The 23,895-nt window shown below is 41.3% G+C and overlaps 2 protein-coding genes across 3 annotated transcripts in view; both read left to right on the top strand.

Annotated features, from left to right (window-relative positions):
• Adam9 (ADAM metallopeptidase domain 9) overlaps positions 1–17,975 on the top strand; it is a 66,442-nt gene extending 48,467 nt beyond the window's left edge. Inside the window, exons 17-22 of one of the 2 annotated variants that reach the window (XM_052162159.1) lie at positions 3,264–3,344; positions 3,715–3,820; positions 7,165–7,297; positions 9,079–9,253; positions 13,156–13,223; positions 16,579–17,975. In XM_052162159.1, the coding sequence (XP_052018119.1) occupies positions 3,264–3,344; positions 3,715–3,820; positions 7,165–7,297; positions 9,079–9,253; positions 13,156–13,223; positions 16,579–16,672 (657 nt within the window). In that variant the 3' untranslated portion in view covers positions 16,673–17,975. Of the gene's footprint in view, positions 1–3,263; positions 3,345–3,714; positions 3,821–7,164; positions 7,304–9,078; positions 9,254–13,155; positions 13,224–16,578 lie in introns of both variants that reach the window. The other variant, XM_052162158.1, reaches the window with a different exon arrangement.
• Positions 17,976–18,758: 783 nt separating this feature from the next.
• The window catches only part of Adam32 (ADAM metallopeptidase domain 32), a 118,132-nt gene continuing 112,995 nt past the window's right edge, over positions 18,759–23,895 (top strand). The window contains exon 1 of the mRNA XM_052162875.1: positions 18,759–18,831. Within this exon, the coding sequence (XP_052018835.1) occupies positions 18,759–18,831 (73 nt within the window). The remainder of the gene's footprint in view (positions 18,832–23,895) is intronic.

Here is a 23,895-nt window from a genome sequence, read left to right as displayed (position 1 = left end):
ACTGTGGTTAATGAACTGAATATGTGACACTTTTAGATGCATAATCTGAATGTGTTTGCAAGGAATATAATCTGATAGCATGCAGTATTTGGTAACTATACATTCAGGTCTTTCAAATTCTTAATGCATTAAAGCCTTAGAGTCAGAAGTAGTTTAGTATTTAGTATTGTCCTATTTTAACCTCTCACAGAAATTTCTTTTATATGAGGAATGTTACATCTGTGGTGGTTTCTTGGCAATTAATATTTTAATTGTAGATATCTTTTATTAATTTAAAGGCACCTTTGCTCTATTTTAATGGTTTTTTGCTAAACTTTTCTTTACTTGATATAGTTGCTTTCTCAGATCATGATTAAATTGTGTAACTCGGCAAAAAACTATAAAGGCAAACTCTCTGGTGGTATTTTGTTTTAAGTGTGCCTCTAATAGCTACATGTTATGGTTCTTTCTAAGTTTTTCCTCCACTGGAAGTTTGTTTATATAGAAGTATTACATTTTAATTTTCAAAAATATTGTACAAAGTAAAATGGTTACCCAAGGCATTCCTCTTTTCTGCTCACTTCTTAGGCGAGTCTCATCAGCTCTGCGTTTCTACATTTGCCAACATCCACACTCTGAGAAAACAAAGCCCCATTAGCCTTTTAGTAAACTTCTGAAGTGTGACTACTCAGCACATACAGATTCCTCAGGCCCACAGAGAAACCTCCTCTACTTCATTTTGGGTACAGCAGTTGTCTAACCACACACCGGAGGCTTCCTGCTCTATAGTTGATTTGTTTGGCTAGTTGAAATGTCTGTAGGTTAGTTTGCTACATGAGGGTTTTATTTTATTTTTTTTAATTAAGGGACATGTATACTTATTTACTTAAATTTCCTTTTTGCATATACATATTTAACTTTTGATAGGAACTGCCAACTTCTTTTTCTGTAATGTGGGTAACATTTTACATTTCACTAACAGTATGTGAGGTGTTTTAATTTATGACAACATTTTTGCTTAATGTCAGTTCTTTTTAAAAAATGTGTTTTAAAATTAGTTTATAAAGCAGGTTTGCATGTGGTTTCTTCATACATCCTTCGTTTTGGTCAGTTCTCACTCTTCCCTCTTGCCTCCCACCTCCATCCCTGTCTGAACCTCGCCCCCCTCCATCCCTGTCCGAGCCTCGCCCATCTCCATCTCTGTCCAAGCCTCGCCCACCTCCATCCTGTGCCAACCCTTCCTTTCTCTAGTTACACATCGCAGGTATTCTGCCCTCCCACCTTAAGGCATCTTCTTTTCCTGCCATGGTCCCTTCCTCACAACTGGTTCACAGACAGATCTAAAGCCCTGACGGTGTGGTGCACATAGCAGACCAGGCAGCATTTGCCTTGGGGACAGGCTCACCTGCACAGAGTGTTTTCCAGTTCCATCCATTCCTCCACAGATTTTCTTTCTTTTTACAGGTAAACAGAATCTTATTCCTACTTGTTGGCCTGTGGTGTCACTGCTGCCCATTACAGAATAACTCTATTTAAACTCTGTCTGTACATATACAGCAGGAAGCATCTAAGTGGTATATGACTTTCCAGAAGGCCTTTAGCGTTAAGTTATCCCTCACTGCACTCCTCTACCCTGCCTCCCCCCATCCTATTTGCCCTTCCTGATCCCTTATTCCCTCTTCCCACTTTGTATCACAATATTCTAGTTCCCCTCCCTTGAGTGCCCCCCACCTGTCTCCTTACTGATTTCCTGATCATTATGGGTATTCCAAATTAAATACACGTCCTTAAAGAGTCATAGCTGGAATCCACATATGAGAGACGATGTACGATTTCTGTCTATCTGGGTCTCGGTTACCTTACCCAGGCTGGGTGCTCCTAGCCCCATCCATTTACCTGCAGATTTCATAATTTCATTTTTCTTAAAGGCAGACTAATATTCTGTTGTGTAATGTACCTTATTTTCATTACTCAGCTATCAGATTGTAGACTTCTATGCTGTTTCCGTTTCCTGGCTGTTACAGACAGAGGAGCAATGAACGCAGATAGACGTCTCTCTGTATTAGGACAGACTTCTGTGGGTCTGCCCAAGAGTGGATTGTGTGGTAGATGGACTTCTAGCTTTTGAGGATCCTCTACACTGGTTTCCTTGGTGGCCTCAACAGTTTGCTTTCCCCCAGCCGTGAATAGGCTCATCTTTCTCCACATCTGTGCTAGCATTTGCTGTCATTGCTTTAATCTTCACCATCTGACTGGAGGAGACGAAATCTCAAAGTAGATTTGATGTACAGCTCCCTAGTGCTAAGGATATTGAACATAAAAAGAAATTTCTTAGCCTTTTGTATTATATCTATTGTTTAGTTCTGTGCCCTCTTTTTTAGTTGGTTGTTATTTTTCTTGTTTAATTTTTGAGTACTTTTATATATTCTAGATATTAACATTCTGTTACATATGTAGCTGGTAAAGATTTTTCGGCAGGCTGCCTCTCCTGTCCAATGGTGGTGTCCTTTGCTGCACAGAAGCCTTTCAGTGTCATAGATTCACTTTGTCAGGTTGCAGTCTGGATGCCTGTGCTGCTGGGTCCTGTTCAGAACATCTTTTCCTTTTGCTTATGAACTCCAGTGCATTTAAGAAATTCTCATTTCTTGTCTCTCAGTTTCAGAGTCTTACATTGATGCCATTGATTACGTTTGTATACTCATGTCAAAGAGTAGACTATAATTTAATCTTTCTTTTTGGCCTTCATATAATCTTTGTCTTTTTAATCATTAATTATGTTATTTAGTTAATGTCACTCATTTTCTTCATCAAAAATAATAATATTGGAATTAACTATGCCTTGAAAGTTTGAAGATTTCCTCAATAATGGGTCCAGGGAGCAAGATGACCCAGTGGGTGAAGCTGCCTGCCACCAACGCTGATATCCTGGATCCATCCCTGGGGCAGGACCAGTGCTCAGAAATCTTGCTTTGACTTATACACATGCATCGTGGCATGCACTTACACACATTCCTGTGTGTGTGTACATGCCTGTATGTATGTTGGCATGTACATATACACATGTACCTGTGTGTGTGTACACTAGCATGCATGAGTGTGCACATGCATGCACATATATCTGTCTGCCCCACACACGCACTCACACCAAATCAAAAAGTAATACATTAAAAATAATAATCCCTCAATGACATAATCATGATGCTGATCTTTTTCCTGCTCATCTTTTTAATATGTCTAGGTTTTTTGTATGTCACTTAATTCTTTGCTTTTTTTTTTTTTTTCAGATTTGTCGGAATTTTCAGTGTGTAAATGCTTCTGTCCTGAATTATGACTGTGACATTCAGGGAAAATGTCACGGTCATGGGGTGAGTTCCCTTTAGTTTGTTCATAGTGGTAGTGCTGAGCCGATAGTCCTGGGAGATTAGTGAGAGTTCCTAAGGTTTCTGGGTAGATGTTTGGAGAATTTGGTCATGTTGGCACAGATTTGATTTACTCCTCCCATCTCCCTTCCACACTTAGTCGCTGGGTGTGGTAGTGCATGTCCACAGAGTGAGTTGCAATCTAGCCAAGGCTACAGAGCGATACTGTCTCAAAGATACAGAGAGAAGAGAGACAGAGACAGACAGACAGACAGACACACAGACACAGAGGAGATTTGTGATTTTGTATGAACTTTTTAGCTTCCATTCTGGAGTTGATTCATGGCTAACAAGTGGTAGTTTGCTTGTTTAAAAGGTGTGTAACAGCAATAAGAATTGTCACTGTGAAGATGGCTGGGCTCCACCACACTGTGACACCAAAGGATATGGAGGAAGCGTGGACAGCGGGCCGACATATAATGGCAAGTACACTCTGGAGCGCATTGGTGTGCCTCGCACTGCCCTGGGTGTGGGTTGGCTTCTGCATTCCGTTCTTCCCTTGCTGCACAGCTGTGCACTGAAACTGCCTCCTCGCCTCGCCTCCTGTATCACCTGCACACATTTCTGGGGTTTGAGAACCACATCCCTGTTCTCTCAGGTCTTTGCCTGTCCTTGCCGACGAGCCTTGGTTCCTGCCGTGCATGTGTGATAACACTGGCAGTCTCTGGGCTCTTCTTGCAGGGCTTGCTCTGTGTCCTCAGCTTAGTGTCTATCCACAGCTATTAGACTACATCCAAGGCTTTAGTGTGACTTAGATGTGCCCTGCAGGAATTCCCGCACTGAGCTTCAGATGCATTTCAGTGTGCCTCAAACAAGAAGTAATCCTGCCTGGCGGTGGTGGCGCACGCCTGTAATCCCAGCACTGGGGAGGCAGAGGCAGGCGGATTTCTGAGTTCGAGGCCAGCCTGGTCTACAGAGTGAGTTCCAGGACAGCCAGGGCCACACAGAGAAACCCTGGCGATCCAGTGGGCGGGGAGAGCAGCAAGGAGCCAAAGAAAGGAGAGCACCAGTCTATAGACACGCCCCCTCCTTCCTGGAGCGCCAAGGTGCAAGCCTTGCTGCTCTACCACGCCCTCCTTCTCTCTGAAGGAATCCATTAACACCACATCAAAATAAACCTTTCCCCTGTTACGAAAAAAATCAAAATAAATAAATAAAATTTTAAAAAGGGATGGAGAGATGACTCAGCGGTTAAGAATCACTGTTCTTCCGGAAGGTCCTGAGTTCAAGTCCCAGTAACCACATGGTGGCTCACAACCATCCATAATGAAATCTGACGCCCTCTTCTGGTATGTCTGAAGACAACATTCAGTACTTAGATATAACAATAAATAAATCTTTTAAAAAATTAAAAAAATAAACTTTTTCCTTCCTTTAGCTACTGCATACTTAACATATAATAAATAAATTGATCTTTAGAAACAGAAACAAACAAATAAACAAAAGAATGGGCGGTGGTGGCGCATGCCTTTAATCCCAGCACTTGGGAGGCAGAGGCAGGCGGATTTCTGAGTGTGAGGCCAGCCTGGTCTACAGAGTGAGTTCCAGGACAGCCAGGGCTATACAGAGAAACCCTGTCTCTAGAAAAAAAAAATCATCCTTGTTTGTCTGCGAGCCCACGGTTGCTCACACTGTAGTCTCTTGTAGTTGCTTGCAGATGTGTTCCTCCTCACCTGCTGGCTCTCAGTGAGTCCGCCCCTTCTCTCTGTGCTCCTAGAGCTGCTACTCAACACTGGCACTGGAACTGCTTTTTAAAAACATCTTGTTTTTATTCCCTGATATAATACAAGTTCCCGGTGAGAAAATGAACTGTCTCCTCTCCTGCAAACCCTTGATGAAACAAATGGCTCATGGGTTTAGTATTGCCAGAGATTGCCAGCTCTTTCCAAAGTGGCTGTAGCAGTCTGATACTGTCTGCATCACATGCTGTTGCTTTTTTTGTTACTCATTATCAATTTAGAAAATCACTGTGGTTCATTCATCCCGGGTACCTGCAGTAGTTGACCCTGTTCTGACTCAGTGTCAGGTAGCATGCCACTGTTCATATCACATTCTCTGCAGAAGGACGTTGCATCTTCTCATACACCCTCAGAAAAGGTAGTGTGATCACAGGGCAGTAATACAATATAATAATATAATACTGCATTATGGTATAATATAGAGCATATAATGTATTATAATAATATTATACTGGCTGTGGTCAATGTATCACTTACATTGATGTATGATTCTTCTACACATAGCTTATCTAGTGGGTTTTCATGATGGGATGTTGAGTTTTCCTTAGGTTTTCGCTGTACCTTGAGATGATCCATGGTTTTTCTATTCATGTGCTGATATCAATATTATTGATATTTGCACTATAAACTGAACTATCCTTATATATCCTTATAGCCGTTCTTATATGCTCAGCTGTCCTTAAATCCGAGCCGTCCTTATATGCTGAGCCATGCTTATGTCCTGGAATGAAACCATCTTAATCATGGTGCATAATTTTTAAAGCGTGTTTTTAAATTTGATTTTCAAGTATTTTATTGAGGATTTTGTATCTGTTTTTATGAAGGATATTCATCTGTAATTCTCCCCCCCCCCCCACCTCACTGTTTTCTTTCTTTCTTTCTTTTTTTTTTTAAGCATCTTTATTGTATTCTGAATAAGGTAACACTAGCTGTGTTGCTCGAATGATGCTTGAAGCTTTCCTTTCTGGTGTAGTGCATGGAGAAATTTGAGGACTACTCTTGCTACTTTGTCTTTAAAAGTATGGTAGATCTGAGCTGTGAGTCTGCCTGTTTCTAGTTATTTCATTGTTGGGAGAATTTTTATGACAGCTTCAGATTTGGTGTTTGTGTTGATTAGTAGATTTTAATATCCTGTATCATTGAGAGGACGTGTGTGTCTAAACCCTTGATAGTTTCTTGTAGATTTTCCTTTTTATTGGACTTGTAAAAACTTCTTTAATAGTTTTCTGGATTTCAGTGGGACCTGTTGTAATGCCCCTTCAATTCAAATTTTATTGGGTTTTTTGTCTCTTGATTTGTCTAACAGTTTGTCAATTTTATTTTGTCATTTGTATGTGGAGAGGTCTATAATTCTACAGGCAAATGACAAAAATGGATAGTACATTTCCATGTTGGGGGTAAGGCTAAATCTCTGATACATGGCAAACTCAAAAAAAAATAGAAAAGAAACAAACCAAATATTTAGTATGAAACATGGAAAATTGTTCAACTCCATGTTGGGATGAAAGCCAGAATTTTGGCCCGGTAGGCTAGGCTCTGAAGAATTTTTTTGTGTCATTTGGGAGTGTACCACATTTTAACCATCACTGTGGAGGACTGTTTATAATACATCTAAAAAAGGTTGAATGTATTTCCTTGCCATAGAACACATCTCTTGGAAAAATTATTCTGTAATCACAGTGGTTACATGTTGTAACGTCTGTTTAGTACTGAGATGTTGAACAAGTGACAGCACATATTAGCACCCTCACTGTTCATGTAGCTGCATTCAGAGTGAGGAAGGACAGGAACAGGAGAACAAACTCATGTGGCAGTGGTGTCTGTTGGTGGGATGTGGCCTCTTATGTAACAAAGGTCTACCAAGAGATGTATTTTGTCCTTTCTTATGTTTGCATGAGGAAACCTTAGCAGATTCAATAGAAAAAAAAAACGCTAATGTGAACCATGTATGATTGCCTGGTGTGTTCTGTGTGGAGAAGGTTGACAGCTAATGTAACTGTCCATCACTGTCAATTCTGTCTTTCTAGCAAAGAGCACGGCCCTGAGGGATGGACTTCTGGTCTTCTTCTTCCTAATTGTCCCCCTTGTTGCGGCTGCCATTTTCCTCTTTATCAAGAGAGATCAACTACGGAAAACCTTCAGGAAGAAGAGATCACAAATGTATGAGTGCGTAGCTCTTTCTTTTTAATGTGTATTAAGTAACTTAAAGTAATTATTAATGATCTAGCATAGAAGTTGACACGCTCAAAAATAAGAGTTCTATGATATTTTCTTGTTTTTTTGATGTGATAACCATGTAGTGGTGAATTGGCCATGATGACATAGGCTTGTGTAAAGCATTTGAGAGGCTGAGGCAGGAGGATTGGGATTGAGTTCAAGGCTTGTCTGGACTAACTACTGAGATCTTATTACTTACACATACACATACATACATACATACATACACACACCCACCCTCTCTCTCCTACATATTACAGTCTCTGTCTCTGTCTCTCTCTCTCTCTCTCTCTCTCACACACACACACACATACACATACGCACACATACACACACACATACACACATACACACACACATACACACACACACACATACACACACATACACATACACACAGGGGAAGGGTTGAGAACAAACAGTCTATGCTGTGAGCAGTGGTCCTTAGGGCTCATTTTGCCTCACACTGATTTCTGATAGGTGCAGGTGGGGCTTACGGCTTGGCAATTGATTTAGGTTTTCTAACTAGAGATTGAAACATGGGATAAAGTTAAGACATGTGTTGGAAAATTTCTATGTCTTCCTTTAATGTATCTGTTCTTACATAGGAAGTTTAAACTCCCAGTTTTGAAACCAGATTTTTAAAAAATAACCTTTTATGGGAAAAGGTTTATATAATTCAGACACTGGGTACTTTTCAATCAGTATGTTGAATTTTCAGAGAAATCTATGTAAAAACTCACTTCTAATATATTGAATCAGTGTTTAGCAGTAGTTGTAGGTCTAGTTGTAACTAGATCAAAGTTCAAATTCTTTGTCAAAAATTTGGTAAAAATATGGGCTGAAATTGACATAACTGATTCTGGCCTTATTTCCTATAAAATGAAAATAATAATTTTGGCTATTTTTGTGGTTTTAGTTACATAGTAACTAAATTTTTCAGTTATTTAGTAATTAAATTAAATTAGTTAAATGAAGAAATATCAGCAAAGCCCAGCGCAGGCATGTGGTTCCTGCAGCTCTAATAATGACTCCAGACACCCATGCTGACGTTAGGACCCTGCTTGTCCCTTACTGTGTCTCTTATCGGTTCCTACAGTGTGCTGATGTAAGCTTCAGAGTCGAAAGCATTGTGCCCTTCTCTTCCTCCTCCTCTCTGCCTCCTCTTCCTCCCTCCTCTTCCTCCTCTCCCTTCCCCACCTCCTCTTCCTCACTGGCCGTCCATCACAGTTCTGACTGCCAGTCCCCGCAGACTTCTGAGTCTGGTGTGGTCTTCCTTACATAGTGAGAATGCGCTCTCTCCTCCCTGCCTGGCAGACTGGCTGGCCCCTCGGTGGCTGTGTTGCTATTGGTGTCATTCTGGCCGCTGAGTTTCTTGCGTTTTAGAGTGCCTGCTCCTCAGAACTTGCTTTTAATTTTCTTTGAATTTAAGAAAATCTGAGGAGAAAAAGTTAGAGTTCACTTGCCTTCTTATTTGAATTTCATAGTTTCTTAGATTTCAGGTTATTGGATACTGAAATGGGGTTAGGAGTCCTCTGTTTCCACACGGACAGGGTTTGTGTGCACACTGTGAAAAGTATAGAGACCTCCCTGACTATATCTCTGATTGTCACCGCTGCCATCACCAACTTTTTATTTTGCATTAAGGAAAATTGAAGCCATATATAATGTGTCCTGTATAAATGTTTTATCATGAATTAACTAAAAGTAATCATGTCTTTCAGGTCAGATGACAGAAATCAAGCAAACATCTCTAGACAGCCAGGAGGTCCAAATGTCTCCAGACCGCCAGGGGGCCCAGGTGTCTCCAGACCGCCAGGGGGCCCAGGTGTCTCCAGACCGCCAGGGGGCCCAGGTGTCTCCAGACAGCCAGGAGGACCTAGTGTCTCCAGACTGCCAGTGAGTCCTCAGCATGTTTCTCCAGTCGCCCGGTCTAGAGTTTCATAAGAAAATTGTCTTTCTGATTGTCCATTTAAAGACACACATGGGAGCTAGGACTGTGTCTCAGTGGTGATGCCTGTCCCTAAGGTGCTTACGACTATAGGTTTGATCTTCAGTCCCAAATACAAAAAAAGAAAGATTAGAAAGTGGTTGCATAGTTTAAACATAGATAACTTTACTATGTATTGGGGACTATTGTACTCGGTCTAGTAGAGACCATGCAGAGTAGGGACCAGTAAGAGACACAGTAAAGGAACCATCAGGGTCCTGGCTCAGAGGATGTGAGAAAAGGCATCAAGTTATTCAGAATATTTTTGCCTAAAAATGAGAATTGAGCACTTGGGTCTGCTGTTTTTCTTCCTGCCAGTTCTTTATGGTTTCAATGGCTGCCATCCCTAGGGTGTGCTAGCAAAGACTGGGTGCTGAGCTCAGGGCTGAGCCTCCTCATTTCTGCACCTTTCTGCCAGTGTGTATCTGGGATTACACACTTGTGCCACCAGGCCCCTTTGTAGCTATTTGAAATGTACAATAGGCTATCTTAATCTAGTCATTCTGCTGAGACATGTTTGCTCTATGTACTGGCTGGTTTTATGTGTCAACTTGACACAGGCTGGAGTTATCACAGAGAAAGGAGCTTACCTTGAGGAAATGCCTCCATGAGATCCAACTGTAAGACATTTTCTCAATTAGTGATCAAGAGGGGAGGGCCCATTGTGGGTGGTGCCATCCCTGGCCTGGTAGTCCTGGGTTCTATGAGAGAGCAATCTGAGAAAGCCAGGGGAAACAGACAGTAAACAGCACCCCTTCATGGTGTGTCTGCATCAGCTCCTGCCTCCAAGTTCCTGCCCTGTGTGAGTTCCAGTCCTGACTTCCTTTGATGATGAACAGCAATGTGGAAGTGTAAGGTGGATAAACCCTTTCTCCTCCTCAACTTGCTTTTTGGTCATGATGTTTTGTGTAGGAATAGAAACCCTGACTAAGACACTCTATAACTGTATTGAAAAGACTGTTGTATCGCCAGTGTGTTATCTTAGCACTTTTGCCAGAAAAGTCAGTTGCCCCAGGAGCTGGACAGACAGCTCAGAAGTTAAGAGCACCGGCTGCTCGTTCAGAACACCTGGGCTCAGTTCCCATCTCCCTCATTGGCAGTTTATAACCATCCTTAATTCCCATTCCTGGAGGTCCAGTACCCGCTCTGACTCCTTGGGCACCTGGTGTGTAAACACTTGGGTGTGCTTACATACATGCAGGCAAAACATACACAAAGTGAAAATTTTAAAATCCTAAAACCAAGACAAAACCCATTGACCTAGCCTGAGAAATGGTTCAGTAAGTCAAGTGTGTGCCTTGAAAGTTCTTGGGACCTGAATTTGAATCTCAGATGTAAAACTGGGCATAATAGCACAGGTCTATAACCTTTGTGCTCCAGAGGTGAGACTGTATGGAGGTGGAGACAACGTCCAGAAGCACTTGCACCAGTTAGCCTGATGTGCCCAGCGTGAAAAACTGTTTGAAAACAGGGAACAGCAAGGACCGTTATCCAAAGATGCTTTCTGACTTCCACATGCATACTGTGGCATGCACACATGCACACACACATCACACACATGGTTGGCCTCAGGTGTGTTTTGATGGGAACTGTACTGACTGTAGGTTGCCTTGGTTATAAGCATTTCACCGTGTGAGTTCTCGGTGATCCAAATCTCCTTGTTTGTGAATCCTCTGTTTGGCCACCAGTTACCACTCATGATAGACTGTATGTTTCTACAAATGTGTTCATCTCTCTAGTTTTTCCATTTGTTGCCCTGTTATTGTTCACAGCCGTGACTTAAGAACTGTTTATATTTCTGCAGTTTAACTCTAATGCTGCCTATTTCTGAATTTTTTGTTTTTTTTCTTTTCTTTCTGATAATCTTGTGCATTCATTGTTATTCCTTTTGCTGTGATAAAAATACCCTGACAAAGCAGCCTAAGGAAGGGACAGTTTCTTTTGGTTCACAGCTCCAGGGTTACAGCCCATTGTGTTAGGAAAGCAAAGGCAGTTGGATCTGGAGAGAGCTGGTTCCACCCAGTCAGGAGGAGAGCACTGTGAATCCTTCCTCTTAAGCAGCCCATAACTCAAGCCCAGGGACTAGTACCACAGTCCATCACAGTGGGTCTTCTCCCTCCAGTAATCACAATAACCAGGACAGGCTGCCTAAGGCTGGTCTCTCGGAGTCCCAGTCAAACTGAAGGCCAGTAGTAGCCATCACCATCGCATCTAGATAATAGTGTTTTGAGTTTATCTTTTCAGAACCTCAGTTCTTATTTTATAGATGTTTTCTATTTCATTTATTTCTACTATATATTTATTCTTTCTTTTCTTCTATTAACTTTATCATTGTATAATTTCCTTCTTAAAGTTTTTATGGTTAGTTTATCCTTATTTTTCTAGGTTTTAAACTATTGCATTAGCTTGTTTCCTTTTGAAATGGCATGTCCTCCTTCTGATATAGGTATTTATTGCTATACATTTGCTATGAACTATTTTCAGATTTGCCCAGATGGATTTTTTTTTAAATTTATTTATTATTGTATCTAAGTACACTATAGCTGTCTTCAGATGCACCAGAAGAGGGCATCAGATCTCATTAAGGATGGTTGTGAGCCACCATGTGGTTGCTGTGATTTGAACTCAAGACCTTCGGAAGAGTAGTTAGTACTCTTAACCACTGAGCCATCTCTCCAGCCCCCTCAGATGGATCTTAAAAGTGCTTTTTTTTTTTTTTTAATTTGGTTTTTCCAAGACAGGGTTTCTCTGTGTATCCCTGGCTGTCCTGGAACTCACTCTGTAGACGAGGCTGGCCTCGAACTCAGAAATCCACCTGCCTCTGCCTCCCAGAGTGCTGGGATTACAGGTGTGCGCCACCACTGCCCAGCTTTAAAAGTGCTTTAATTAATTTTTTATTTACATTTTTGTCTCAAGAGGTGCTTCTGTATTTCTTTTGATTTTTTTTGATCACAAAGATTGCTCAGAAACATACTGTTTAATTCTTATGTACTTTGGATTTTTCTTAAATTCCTCTCATATTTATTCTGTCATTCTATTGTGGTTTGGATACTTGATATTGATGTCCGCAATCATATATTTTAAGACTTGTTTTGTGGCTGAACAAATGTGGTCTGGAGAAGGCCCAGTGCATCGTAGAGCAATGAGTGTTTGCCTCTGTATAATGGGCTGTTGTTTGTGTGTCTGTTAGGTCTGAAGTTCATGTCTGATGTCTCCTTACTGACTTTTCTGTCTGCATAATCTACAGATGATTGAAAATAGGACCTTGAGCTTGGTTTGCTAATTGTATTTGCTATATTTTGGCTCCCTTGTCAAGGAAGAGTCTCATGAATTGTAATATTAAGGATAATAGCTTACTGGGATTCATGATACCCATTAGGGACTTCATAGGCTTGCTAATAATATGTCGGAGTATTTTATTTAGATGTATTGGCAGTTTTAGTTAACTTAATTCAACATTATTATACCTTAGCATTATTGAATTTACAAGTACAGCCTTAAAATAAGGAAGTATAAGGCTTTGTAGTAAAGATGAATTAAACAGGAAACTGTTTTTTCAAGCCGTTGTCCTGGAGATCAAGCTCAGAGCTTTCCTCATGCTGGGAAAGCGCCGAGCTCTGCCACTGACTGAGCCGCACTCTGCCACTGACTGAGCCACGCTCTTGGCTCTTTTAACCAAAATACTTTAGAGTGTCAGCATTGTCAGTAGCCTGAGAAGTATATTAATTACTTGTACACAAAATAGCTTTATGCCTAATACATATCTGTGACCATACTGTAGCAATAACTGTGCATTTTCTTTTCTTTTCAGCCTGTGCATGGAAACAAATTCCCAGTACCAACCTACGCCGCCAAGCAGCCTGCACAGTTTCCATCAAGGTTGGCAGGAAATGGGTTTAGATGACTTGACCACGTTAAAATTCAGGAGTCAGTGCCTTACAATTTCCCATTTAATGTTGACGTAGGGCAAGGTATTTAGGGAATTTGGATAGAACAAAATTTGTTAGGAAAGCTTTTAAGGAACTTTTATATGAATATTGTTATATTTTTACAACACCAGAAAGAAATTCTAAAGAAATCTGAGTCAGACTGTTACCTTATGTAGCTTTTGTTATGTAGCTAATTCAGAATCAAGGACCTTTAAAATACCAAGTGTAGAAAAATAGATGGGTTGTACCTGCTTTTTCAGAGACTAGCTAATGAAGCTAGATTGTAGGAGGCATGTGCTGAGATGGGAGCTGACCGAGGAGGCAGAGGACTGTGCAGCCAGGGCCACAAGCAGAAGAATGTCTCGAGACAACCTGCCTTGGGGTGACTTTTCTGTCACACATGAACCTACCTGCCCTGGCGCCACATGAGGCACTAGGGGGTTGAGAAGAGCTGTCCAGGAGCTCGGAGGGCAGGCAGGGCAGAATCAGGGGTCTAACCGGGGGACGCCTCAAGACAACTTCCCAGGCTTTGTTCCAGGCCCTGGGCCAGAGATGCAGAAGAGGCAGGATGCAAGTATAGACAGAAACTCTGACTAAAACTAGATCACACACCGTAAACAGAGAACAATCATCAGACACTGGCTTTGAAATAATTCTGATCATTTTAGTGGTCCTGATTGAGAATTTCAGTGTAGAAGCAGATAGATGCAGATTCTAGATTTAAAACCATCAGAACTGAAGCTAAGCTAAGGGCCCAAATGCAAAATTTGAAGGAGATGTGAACTGTGTTACTGCACTTTGTCATGTGAAATGTATCTGTCTCCTCCCACTCCAGAGTGCTCTACATTCCAGTCAGGGGTGGTATTCAGTAGATGCTGCAGGCATGACTTACTCTCTGGGACTAGTGCCTTAGAATTCCACTGAGCGTAAAGAGAGCCATGTGGGCAGAGTTCAGAGTAGGTAGCCTGCACCTGGCCCTGGGGTGTTTTTATTTTATAATGTAGGTGTTAGCAATAGCATGATCTGTCATGCCAGGGTACTTTCATTCAACCTTTTTTTAATTATAATTTTAAATTAGCTAAAAAGTAGCAGGTTTCCTTAGGGCTCGTTTTATCCATGCAGAATTATGATTTCGATGCCAGCCTGGTCTACTGAGTGAGTTCCACGTCAGCCAGTGCTATACAGAGAAACTCTGTCTCAAAACAAACAAACAAACAAAAAATATTATTTATCTTAGATTTTTATTCAGTCCTCTCTTCCTCCCTGCCCCCACTCCCTGTTTGGTTTTCTTTTTGGCTTTTTCTTTTCTCCCTCCTTTATTTATTATTATTTTTTGTGGTACTAAGGATAGAACTCAGAGCTTCTATACTCATTAAATAAGTGTTCTACATTTAAGCTATATCCCCAGCTCCCATTTACTTTAGATTTTGAAATTTTTTATAATTTTGAATTTATAATTGTTACGTTTACTTTTCCTTTCCTCCTTGCAAACTCTCCTTTGTAGTCCTGCCCCAACTCTTTTTTAAATACATGGCCTCTTTTTCTTTGTTATTACATGTGTGTGTGTGTGTGTGTCTGTGTGTCTGTCTGTCTTTATCTCTCTATACCTAGATACATAAATACAGTCTGCTTACTCTGTATAGTGTTACTTGTGTGTATGTTTTCTGGGCTGTGTGTAGTCTTCCCTGGAGAAGACTATTTCTGAGCATCCTTTTAGCTGCTGATAGCCCTGTATCTGACACTGAGGCCTCGTGAGCCTCCTTTTTGATGTAGCATGTATATTGAGGTCATCCTTGTTCAGGTCATGTGTAGGCAGTCATGTTAATCCGACTTCATAGATGTAGCTTCAGACATTTGTAGGAGACACAGTCTCACAACACACTTCTAATTCCCAATGCTGTATGGTAACCCCCACCCATAAAATTATTTTTGTTGCTACTTCATGACTATAATTTTGCCCCTGTTATGAATTGTAATATAAATATCTGTATATTCTGGTGGTCTTAGGTGATCCTGTGAAAAGGTGATTTTAAACTCCAAGGGGTCAAGGGCCACAGGTTGAGCACGATGGCTTCAGCTCTTCCATTCTGTTCTTTCCCTTCTCTACAGTGGTTCCTGAGCCTTAGTGCAGGAGTTGTGTTGTAAATGAACCAGTTGGGGCATCCTGTGGTGCCTGTTCCCTACGTTTCAATCATGTGGCTTTCTCTAATGGTCTCTGTGTGGTACAAGCAGATCTTTGTTTGATGAAGGGTGAGGACTACAGTATCTGCGTGTAAGGACAAATATTCGGGATGTTGTTAAGGATTGTACTAGTTGAGTAAAATGTCATTTGGGCTTCAGACCCACTCCACAGGAGGGAAATCATGCCTATACAGGAAACCTAGCCAGCTACCCATGGCTAGTAAAGTCATGGGTCTTGGAAGGGAATCCTGTTTACTTTTAATGATTGAAGCCAGCCTTTGGCTCAAGTCAGCTACAGAAAGCCTGCAGACCTGTGCTTTTTTCCTATGTGTAGTTAATTTTAATTGTTCACGCTTAGCGTATTTCAGACATCAGTACAGTATGTTTTGATCATATTGGCTCCCTTCCTCTCCAACACCTCCTAGATCTCTAAACCCATGCCTTAACCCCCTCTCCCCCTCACACTTTCCCAGTCACTGTCTGCCTTGTACACTTAGGCCCAGGGCTGTCCCTTGCAGAGTGGCTGTCCATACATTTCCAAAGCATAACAAAAATCACTTCTCCCACTAACTGTCCTCATGTGTCCTTTACAGTTTGATTTGATCATTCTGTAGGCTTTTCTTTTACAAAGAAAAACTGCAACCTTCTTACCACATCAATTATGGAGTGACATTAGTATAAGGTAGTGACAAAGGCTGGGAGAGAGCTCAGGAGGTGATGTCTTGCCAGGTGAGCAGGAGGGACCTAAGCTCAGATTCCTAGCACCCACTTATAAGGCTGGCAGGATCCAGTGCCTTCAACCTCAGCACTGGGGACATGGGCACAGACAGTGAGTTCTGAAGCTCATTGCCAGCCTGCTTCGCCAATCAGTGAGCGTCAGAGTCAAAAATAAGGGTGAGAGCAACTGAGGAGGACACCTAACTTGGGCCTCTGGTCTTGTGCGCACAGATACAACTGGGTGCTTTTAGCCGTTGACTCCACATAGGCAGGAATCTCAGAGCACCAAGTGGAGTGTGCCCTAGCCTGGTGTCAGAGAGGTTGAGGATGGTGTTGTGTTGAGTTCGTCATGAATCCAGCTTATTCCATTCTGTTCCCACACTCTAACTTATCTTTTCCCCTCACAGGCCACCTCCACCACAACCGAAAATATCTTCTCAGGGAAATTTGATTCCGGCTCGGCCAGCTCCCGCACCTCCTTTATACAGCTCCCTCACCTGATAGTAGGATATCACAGTCTTATTTTTCAAATGTCTTCAGGGAACTGAGCAAATGTTTTTTTTTCCTGATGTTTTCTTGAAAAGCCTTTCTCTTCCAACCATGAATGAACACAAACCACCACAGACCAAGCTTTGTTAACACAGGAACCTTGTGGGCATCGGGAGCTACTGGCCGTGCAGGCACCCCACCAGGGGATTGAAAACGAACGACTCCATCATTAGGATGTTTCCTTTGGCCACTTGTGAATTTAATGCACTTGACGTGGATTAAGTTATTTTGAACATGTTACTGTAATGATTTTCAAATTAACTGTATTAGTGTAAGATTTGTCATTATGCACTTAAACGTAATCCTGACTCTTTGACCCCAGTTACCATTAATAGTTTCTGGTTGAACATTTGAATGTGTATTAACGTAGGAAGACTAATTGCCAATAACATCTGCATTTTCATCTTGCATGGATTAACAGCCATTTATATGGACTTATACCTCTTAATACACAAAGAAGCAGATATCCTGAAGGAGATTACACAAGAACCACGATCTCAGATCATGATACACTTGGAAAGTATGAAATACTGTATGTACTCAGTTATTGGCTTCCATTTTTCTATGATCTTTCAGCTATAATAACTATGATAGAAATCGATTTAACACAATCAGTTATTGGCTTCCATTTTGAAATATCTTTATTTCATAACGATTATGATAGGAACTGATTTTAACTCTAAATTTTCTCTATGCATCATGGGAAAGCGTCACACTAGTGCTGTTTGAATTGAAGCGCACACTCTATGGTACGAGGTGTTTACTACACCCAGGCAGACAGGTGTCAATCGAAGCGGAGCACGGAGGATACCTTCCAACATTGAGGTGTTACAAAACCACTTGAGAATTCACGAGCACTTTAACTCTAAAATCTGAATTTCAAAGCTTGATATTAAGTCATTTAGAATGTTTACATTTACTAAGGTGTGCTGGATCCTGTCTCTTTTGACTAATATTTTCATAAAAATTAGGCTGGAGAAAGGAAGGAAGCAACGGTTTCCTTAGATAACTACAGAAGTTATATTGGTCTCTGTGATTACTCTCTCAGCTGTATTAAAATGAATTTGTACTTTGAAAGGAATGATATTGACACTAAAATTTTAAACATTTAAATTTTTTCATAATCTTTCATAAAGAAATTTAATAATAGGTATATTAACTGAATTTCATTAGTTTTTTAAAATAATATTTTGTTTGTGTATATATACATATTAAAATAAAAACATTTACAACAAATAAAATACTTGAAATTCTTGTTTGGTTGTCCTGTTACTTTCTAAACACACAACTATTTGGATTCTTCTTAATTTCAGTGTTAGGGCTTTTGCCAAATGTGCACAGTGGCTGCACCTAAGGAAACCACATTATAAGATAGTTCATTTTTTCAGGATCCTCAAGTATTTTAACACTTGGGTATGTACTAACACTGGCGAGCCACTCTAGTGAGAGATACAGCAGTGCCGAAGGCCACAAGCCCTCAGAAATACGGAGGGAGGAGAAGGTAGGTTCACTCACAGGTCTCTTGACTTTAGATGTGACAGTGCACTGCCGTTCCTGCTAGGACAAAGGCTGAAAAGGAGGTGTTTTAGAATGTCAAGGGTCTGCCATTGCTGTAAGTTTCTAAAAAGGAAGTTACATGAATTTTAGCTGAAGTGTCATGGACAACCAGGTTGGAAGGAAGCCAGGCGGCGAGTCTATAGGAGCGAGCAGTGTTCCTGTGGAAATGTAGACCCCCACGGAAGAAAATCATTGTACTCTTCCTTGAAAAATTTCTCCACGCATCTTAAAAAGCAATCATAGTTTAGCCTTAGAAAGAGTACACACGTATGTTGTGTACTCTTTTGACCCCTGTGCGCCATCTCAAGCTCTCCAGCACTGCGCATGCGGGTATCGAAGCAGCCGGGCTCTGAGAGCTGGGGTGGGGTGGTGGAGGGGAGGATGGAGGCGGGGTAGGGGGTTAGGGCGCTCCAGGCCCCTGGCACGTGCTCCACGCCCCGTGCAACGGCTTTACAACTGTCTAGGTACTCCAGGAGACGCCATGCTGGGCGCCATGCTGCACACACTGCTGCTGCTGCTGGCCGAGCTGGGGGGCTTGCTGGCATCAGGACCCGGTGAGCACTCCGCAAGGCGGGTTCTCTTGAGTTTGGGGGCGCTTTTCTTGTTGGTCTATCATGCATATCATAAGTCCCAAAAAGTGTACTCCAAAAGAACACTCCTAACAGCTTGTGGAAACCACTTAAACTAAAAAAACAAACAAACAAAACAAAACAAACCCAAAAACCCCCAAACAAACAAACAAAACAAACACCTCCCACCTTCCACAGATAATTATTCTAACATAAGACATTAAATCACAAATCCTCAAACTCGAGTGAATGCAACGGTGCATGTGGCTGGGAAGGGGCAGAATCTTGCTTAAGTTTTAAAATCAAGTAGGGCTCACCAACTTGGCAGGCTGTGATGCTCAAGCTGTTGTGAGTCCAGCCGTCCAGCAGGTGCTGTCCAACGCTGCTTGTCTCTAGCTCCGAGGTCTGCTAGTTTGTTGACGCTGTGGGATGCATCTTTTGAAAGTTGAAGAAGGCAGGATGTCAGCATGGTTGGGGTTCTGAGTGTTCTCTTCCTGGTTTATTAGAAGAAGGAATTTAAGAATGTATAGCAACATCTAAAATATCAGCACCATATCCTTTACATGTTAATACACTTCAAAACTAAGAACCGTTCTTCAGGGGGAAGAGCAGAAAGCGGGCGTAGCTTTGCGTTTTGTAGATCTCCTGAAGCCGGGCTTCCATAAAGGACAGCGAGGTTGTACAGCTACTGCTTCCAGTCTCTCGCTGCATGCTTGAGTAGAAGTACAAGAAGGAGAACTTGAAGCCTTTTCAGATAATTACGAGCTCTGTTTGCTACACTCACACTGGACAAACAGAAAAAGATAAATGCAATATAGAATTTAAAAACACACCAGCAAGCTTTACTATTCTTTCTTTTTATTTTCAATTAAAATATATCGCTATTTTCTCTTTTCTTCCTCTAATCTGTCTACCCCCAACTCCCTTGCCTTTTTATTTAATATATACTCTATCTATCTATCTATCTATCTATCTATCTATCTATCTATCTAGATATGCATATACCAGCAAACTTAATGAAATTCAATGGGATATAAATATTGGATTTTGATTATTTTATGCTTGCATATTTTAATATTTTAATCTATTATCTTTAATTTTTTAACTGTGGAAAATACAAAAAAATTACCAACATCTTTTAAAGGATTTTTTTAAAAATTTTAAATGTTATTTTACTTATATGGATATTTTGCCTGTGTACCACTTGTGGGCCTGGTGCCCTTATAGGTCAGAAGAGGGTGAATCAGAGAAGATTCTCTAGAACTGGGATCACAGGCAGTTGCATTATTTCAATTTTTTTTATTTGAAGTCATCATAGAATTCTCTTACGGGGGCTGGAGAGATGATGGCTCAGTGGTTAAGAGCACTGACTGTTGTTCTTCAGAAGGTCCTGAATTCAAATCCCAGCAACCACATGGTGACCCACAACCATCTGTAATGAGATCTGATGCTCTCTTCTGGGATGTCTGAAGACAGCTACAGTGTAATTACACATAATAAATAAATAAATCTTTTTAAAAAGTCCTTAAAAAAAAGAATTCTCTTATGGCCTTTTGTAAAATTTCTTGCGAAAGGATGGGAAAATGGTCAGTACCTAAGCGCACTTCCTATGCAAGCATGAGGATCTGCGGTCAGACTGACCCTCAGTACTCATGTGAAAAGAAATCCAGATGTTGCTACCTGCACCTGTGATTCCCACGCTGGGGTGGGGCTTAGAGTGAAGGTTCTGAGATAGAGGGATTTCTGGGGCTTGCTGCCTAGTTAGCCTAGCCATAAAATTAAAATGGTAAGCTCCTGTCAGATGGTCTCAAGGGAAAAAGGAGGGAGAGAGAGAGAGAGAGAGAGAGAGAGAGAGAGAGAGAGAGAGAGAGAGAGAGAGAGAGCCTGCCTTCTGGACTTCTGTCACCCATCCTCAGAGGACAGGAGCTGCACTGTACCATACCATTCACTTCTGCCATTGCTGTGACCGTGTCAGAAACTTCTTATGGGAAGAAGAAACTTTTTTTGCCCTAAGTTGCAAATGATTTCAGCCCCGTAGGTTTTGTAAGCTTTCTACACATTCTGTCTGGGTTCATAAGGGTGTAGGCAGTTTAGAGACTTCTCTCTCTGCTCACAATCAAGAGGTTGGGTGTCAGCAGTTGTTTGCATGTTCTTTATAGTCTTTGCGTGGGGTTTTCTCGTGTATTCTCATGTGCACCCCCAAAATTGTGCAAAAACAATGGCTTTCTTACACTCTGTTCATGGAGAGTCTCTTTTGAGTGTTTTCACAAATTGAAAAGCTATGCCGAACATTGAATGGTTTCCCACAGCCCTTATCTTAGGAGGTGCGTATGTACCACTACTCAGGAAGTGTCTGTGCTGTAGAAATTATTTAATCTTGGCCCAGGGTTTCTACCCCACCTTTGACACACACAGCCTTTATATTAACAATAAGCCTTAAACAGCATAAGAGCTGGGCGGATACCCACCCTCTGTGCTGTTAGAATCTACTTTCCTATTGATAACCCTAAATTATTACTTGCTATGTTTCATCTGGGCTGCTCTTAGCGCCAGTCAGCCAGCTCACAGGGCTAGGTGTTTATAGCTCACCTAACCCATGGCAGCTTCTACACCACAGACGAAGCAGTATAGGCACCTAGGAGTGTTAAAGCTGGTAAGAGCCTCAGAGTGGACTGCAACAGAAGCGCTTAGTTCCTCATATTCTTTGAGGGCATTGCAACTATCTGATACTACCACATGTAAAAGAATATTGGGACCGCCCAATCCTAGAGAAAACCAGAGAGAGGTTTTTACACCATGAAATGCCACAATATGGCAGAGGCAGATTGTCAGGAGAAGCATACTACAATAAGCCAGTAGAGTATTCCATTGGAATTGCAACAATAATAGTAATAATAATAATAATAATAATAATAATAATAATGATGGAATTCTGTTCTATTAGAAACACCACAATTCTTAGGCTAGCTCGTAGGGTCACTGTTTCAGTAACACGGAGCTGCCAGATTATTCTACTGATGCATATACCAGAAGGACCAGAGCTTCTTGAGTGCTGCTATCTGACACTGCCCACTTCTGCATCACATCATGTCTCCTCCATAATTAAATTAGTCTGGAGTATGAGTTATTTGGTACCCAACCTCTGTTAGAAGGAAGCAAGTTAGAAAAATCTGAATGATAGGTTTGGTTGCCTCCCACCATCTATCTCTGGCTGCAGGGCATCTATATCCACATTCACGTTCCTTATCACTGTTAAGCTTTCAAGAAATATCATACAAATAATTTGTTGCCTCATAATATATTGGAAAACTACACAAATTTATTTATGGAGTGAGGTTTTTGTTACTTGGAGGATTTCCTTATTCTCAAGTCTTTGGAGGACCAACCATAAACAGTGTGCCACGTGACAGTGCCTGGGTTCATGAGGACAACTGCGAGTGGCCCACTATAGCCATGTGCAGTGAGCTCTGGATGCCAATCATAGAGTATCACATGGTCAGAATCTGAGCTTCTTTTGGAACCCAGACGTGAACTCAAAATATTCGTAAAGGAATCATATATAATTTTGCTTTTCTTTGCTTTCCATGAAGTATTGTCACAGATTGGTAGTTTAATAAGAGGATGTATCAGCTCCCAACTCTGGAGCCCAGAAGTCTGAAGTGGGGTCTGGGTATGCTGGTTCCTTTTGGAGGCTCAAAGGGTATACTAATCTAGGTTGGCTGTTGGCTGTTGGCTGTTGTAGGTTTTGTTTTTGTTTTTGTTTTTTTGTTGGCTTTCTTGCCTTTATATTTGTTTTTTGTTTTCTTTTTTGTTATTTGTCGTTGTTGTTGTTTTTTTAGTTTGTAGTGGAATGCACTGCTCCAGGCTCTTCTGGATTTCAAAGTTTCCATTGAGAAGTCAGCTGTCATTCTCATAGGCTGTTCCTTCACACGTTTGATCTTCCGTTTTCAATATACTTTCTTTGTTTCATGCACTTACGGTTGTAACAATGCCATGCCATGCAGAGTCTCCTTTCTCTGGTCTTGTGTGTTGGATGTTCTACATGCCTCTTGTAAGTGTATCTGAAGGTGAGCCTTTCCTTAGTTTGAGGAAGCTTTCTTCTCTGATCTTGTTGAAGGTTGGGTCCAAGACACTGACCTGGGATTCTTTCCCCTCATCTATCTATGACTGTAATTCAAAGGTTTGGTCTTGATATATTGTCCCATTGTTATATCGTCCCATATGTCCTCCGTGTTCCGCTCCAGTTTTTATTTAAAGTTGCAGCATCACTGTTTTGTGTAGCTCCTCTGCTTTACCTTTGGGTTCCGGTGTCTGATTTCCTTCCCTGCTCATTCTACTCAGGAGCCTTCCCTTCAGTTTCCTGGATCATTTATTAGGTTTTTCAATCCCATCTTTGTTTCAGTTTGAGTTCTCATCAACATTTCTAACTCTTTACTAAGTTCTGTTTTCAAATTGTGGATTTGTCTTATCATTTCCACCTTCCTTACATTTGTGTTCTCTTTGACTTCACTCAGAAATTTGTTCTCTAGTCAGGCGGTGGTGGCGCACACCTGCAATCCCAGCACTCTGGGAGGCAGAGGCAGGAGGATTTCTGAGTTTGAGGCCAGTCTAGTCTACAGAGTGAGTTTCAGGACAGCCAGGGCTATACAGAGAAACCCTGTCTCAAAAAAAAAAAAGTTCTCTTTAAGTTCATTCTCCTTAACTACGTTGTTCCTTTGTGTCTTTTAAAAAATAATTTAAAATATATTTCATGTGCATTGACGTTTTACCTGCATGTAAGTCTGTGTGAAGGTGTTGGATTCCCTGGAGTTGCAGAGTTATAAGTTGTAGGTGGGTGCTGGGAATTTAACCTAGGTCCTCTTGAAGAGCAGTTGGTGCTCTTAACCACTGAGCCATCGCTCCAGCCTCTCTCTATGTCTTTTTCAAATCCCCAAATTTTGAAGTTCATGGTTCTTTTAAATCCCTCGACTTGGCATTGATCTAGATACTGCCTTGCTTTTTCATATTGTTTGTATTTTTGCAATAAAATGTGAGTATGCAGACTGTTTT

The sequence above is a fragment of the Apodemus sylvaticus genome, chromosome 18 (genome assembly GCF_947179515.1).
Source record: "Apodemus sylvaticus chromosome 18, mApoSyl1.1, whole genome shotgun sequence".
Lineage (NCBI taxonomy): Eukaryota > Metazoa > Chordata > Mammalia > Rodentia > Muridae > Apodemus > Apodemus sylvaticus.
The sequence above is the reverse complement of the archived record's forward strand: the minus strand, read 5'-3'. Positions and strand labels throughout refer to the sequence as shown.